At 39.1% G+C, this 3,768-nt stretch overlaps 1 protein-coding gene across 1 annotated transcript; it reads left to right on the top strand.

The window, feature by feature from the left end:
• Nucleotides 1-1,525: 1,525 nt before the first annotated feature.
• On the top strand, nt 1,526-3,482 carry LOC122293320 (protein OCTOPUS-like). The gene has a single exon (XM_043101864.1). The coding sequence runs from the start codon at nt 1,789-1,791 to the stop codon at nt 3,379-3,381; it is 1,593 nt and encodes a 530-aa protein (XP_042957798.1). The 5' UTR covers nt 1,526-1,788; the 3' UTR covers nt 3,382-3,482.
• The last annotated feature ends 286 nt before the right edge of the window (nt 3,483-3,768 follow it).

The following is a 3,768-nucleotide window of genomic DNA, read 5'->3' as shown; positions in this document are numbered from 1 at the left end:
TGAAAATGGAATTTTTGGTTCTCAAATGGGCTAGGCCCAGACCCCTCGAGCCAAGACCCAAGACCACCAATGCGGAGAAGCCTAGGCAAACCTAGGGGCTCACAAAGAGGGAAGGTAGTCTGCGATTCCTCTATTCACCACACATTAATGAGAAACAAACGGGCCGGACACTATCCCCTATGGGAGTGGCTGCATTAAATACAATATCATGCCATCTGAGACTAAGACGATTATTATTGCAACAAAAAGATTTGACAAGAAATCGACGATAAATAGAGGAAGACTGACAATGGAAAGGAGGTTATATACTTGTTACGTATTTTTAAATATTAAAATTAAAAAATTTATTTTATTTAATTTCAATTCATCATTATAATTTTTTTAAATTTTAATATAAAATATAATAAATAATTTAATTTTTTTAAATTTTAATACAAAATTAATATTAAAAAAATTATATTATAATAATATTTTATTTATTATTATTTAAAATATTTTATTTCATTTTAACTTTTATCTATGTAAACAAACAGTACTTATAGTTTTCTACTGATCCCAAACCGTGAAAAAGGATTCGAGTTTGGTATCGGAGGTGACATCACCACCCCACCACCCATTTTCCTGCCCTTGCAAATACATAGAGCTGTCATTGCCTAGCGGCTACAAAATACGTATAAAGAGTAGTATATAACATTACTTTATTCATAAACGCGTTCAACCCAATCAAAATCTATACACTCAAACCCTCCATGACACTTTCCACCACCAAATCAATTGACATGATAAAAAGAAAGAAAAAACTTCATATAATCTCACCGGAATAAAATAGAAAAAGAATCGACGATTAATTTATTGAAATTTCAACCTGAAGAAAGTAGGAAAGCTTTTTCTTAGATCAATGGTTTGGCTTCCACTCAAAGTGACAATCATTAGCTTTTCCTTATTTTTCTTTTTTTTTTTTTGCTTTTTTTTTTTTTTCGAAAAATCCCAACCCCACCTAATATTAACTCTATGATAAAATCATTTACATGAGAAATTATGGATTTTATATTAGTTATATTGATAAAAATTATTATTTTTATATTCTAATTATCCTCGCATATGGAATCTATTCCTATGAACAAAAAAAGTGTGAATAAAAATAAAATAAGATTTATTATGAACTATCAATTGATAAAAAAAATGGTTATGCAAAATTTTCAAGTAAGTTTTTATTACCAATATTTCCTTAATTTAATACCTGAAATTATTAAAAAATTAATAATTATCTTAAATCAAATTATTAAAAAATGAGAAATAACGTTATTCTTATATGACTAATATTAGATATTATTTTAAGATGTATAAATTTTATACTCTCTTTTTTTTTTAAAAAAATTATTTTTTATTTTTAAAAAATAATTCTAATATAAATTTTAAATTAATTATTTTTTTTAAAAGAGAAGGAGAAATTTTACCACCAAAATCATTTATGATAAAATCTAAAACTGATAAAAGTATTATTTTTCTGAAGAAGTGAAGAAGGGTTCAAGGCAGGGTTTCCGAATTCAGCGCTGCATGTGTTTCCTTCCATTTGTCACAGTCACACTCCCCACTCTCTGCTCACTGCCCATCGCCAAGAAAAAGTAGTACCTTCTCCCCGATTCACTAGTCCCTGTCAATTCTTCTCTCTCTCTCTCTCTCTCTCTCTCTCTCTCTCTCTCTCTCTCTCTCTCTCTCTCTATATATATATATATATTCATATATATATGCAATGCACCCACTCCCCGCCGCTCTACTCCTCCGGCCATGACCTCCCAACCCAGAAGCCGTCTCTCCAGCTGCCACCGCCACCCCAGCAGACCCTTCACCGGCTTCTGCGCCTCATGCCTCCGTGAGCGCTTCGCTTCCATCCACCCCGCCCCGAGCCAGGAGATCCCCACGTCCGCTGTGCTCCGCCGCAGCAAATCTTTCTCCGCCAAGGACTCTTCCGTCGTCGCGGTGGCATTAGAGCTGCCGAGCCGGAGGTCCTGCGAAGTTAGGGCTCGGAGCACGCTGTGGGACCTTTTCAATCTTGATGATGAGCGCAAGGCCCTGATTGGGAGGTTTGAGGTGGGATTAGGGGACCTCGGATTTGGACTGAGTGAGGAGGACGAAAATGTGAATGATTGTGGAGGAGAAATTAGGGCTACGGAGAAGGTTCTTGCTGATATCGGCAATGGACTAGAGAATGACATTGTGCAGGAAGGGATGGAGCTTAAGACGATGAAAGAGTTAATAGATCTCGAATGGCGGAGCAAAAAGAGTGGAGTAAGGGATTTCAAGGATATTGCCGGGAGTTTCTGGGAGGCTGCTTCAGTGTTCAGCAAGAAATTGAGGAAACGGAGGCAAAAGCAGAAGATAAAGAAGCACAATGCTGTTAGTAGTCGTAGTTTTGTGGAGGTTGAGAAGCGGAGCGGGAGGCGGTGGAGGGAGACCCAATCAGAGATGGGCGAGTACGGAGTGGGGAGGAGATCTTGCGATACGGACCCGAGGTTATCAGTCGATGTGGAGCGGTATTCGTTCGATGAGCCGAGGGCTTCTTGGGACGGGTGTTTGATAGGAAAGGCGTATCCGAGGCTTACACCAATGGTAGCCTTGGAAGAGAGGATGAATTTGGCGAATGAGGAAGCGCAGAGGAGTCCCGGTGGTTCAGCTCAGACGAAGGATTACTATTCAGAAACTCCGTGTTCGCAGAGGTGGAGGAGCTTTGATCGTGCCAATTCGCATAGGAAAGGGATGGTATCAGAGTTTGATGACCTGAAATTGGCATCCAATGCAAATGCGAAAGAGTCTCCTGAGAGTACGGATTTCTTCTACGGGGCGAAGTTGGGCATTGCAGAGGAAACTGATGCTAGGAATGGAAACCCGAAATGTGCGAAAAATGATGATTTGGGGAGTATCGAGTATGTTCCGAAAGATGCTGCTGCGTCTGTGGCAGGTGGGATTAGTAAGAAGGGTTTGAAGAAGTTGAGCAAGTGGCCCAAAATACGGAATATTTTCGGATTGATACAGAGGCAGAGGCGAAGCCAACCTAAATGTGTTAATGAAGAAGAAAATTACGATGAAGGAAATGTGGCTGATCAGCCATTTGGGGAGTCTTGGCAGAAGCTGAGGCGGGTGGCCATTGCAGAAGCAAATGTGTGTGTGAGCCAGAAGCTTATCCGCAGCTATACCCTTAGCTGTAGGAACTCCTACAGAGTAGCGGGATTGCAGCAGAACAGGACCGCAAGACATTCTCCAAACAACCTTGATAACGGCCTGTTGAGGTTCTATTTGACACCATTGAGGAGCTATAGGAGAAGTAAATCTGGAAGGGGTAAGCTAAGGAACACGCATTCAAAAGCCAGGACCTTCTTGTAAAAGTTCATTCATCTGCTCTTGAAAGACAATTGCTTATTGTAAAAAGACATATAAACGTGTTTGTTCTTGTTCATGGAATAAAAGCCCATTACATTGCTATCTTTTTCTCGGAGTTAGAACGCTGAAAACTTTGGTTTCTGTTAGTGTTAATGATATTGAGAACTGATATGACAATGAAGCTTAGCATATCCAGCAAAAGAAATGATCGGGGGAAGGTTAGAAATCAGAATTTTTTAAAATCCAGGCTTAAATTTCTCCATTTTCAGTAATGTCGAATGTCATTAGCCATCTTCTTGAACTCAATTTTCCTTGGGAAAGTGGGGATAGAGAACAAAGAAAGAAACGAAATTGGCGAGACAACAATATTTGATTGTGACGTTCGGTCGA

The sequence above is a fragment of the Carya illinoinensis genome, chromosome 14, assembly GCF_018687715.1.
Source record: "Carya illinoinensis cultivar Pawnee chromosome 14, C.illinoinensisPawnee_v1, whole genome shotgun sequence".
Lineage (NCBI taxonomy): Eukaryota > Viridiplantae > Streptophyta > Magnoliopsida > Fagales > Juglandaceae > Carya > Carya illinoinensis.
The sequence above is the reverse complement of the archived record's forward strand: the minus strand, read 5'-3'. Positions and strand labels throughout refer to the sequence as shown.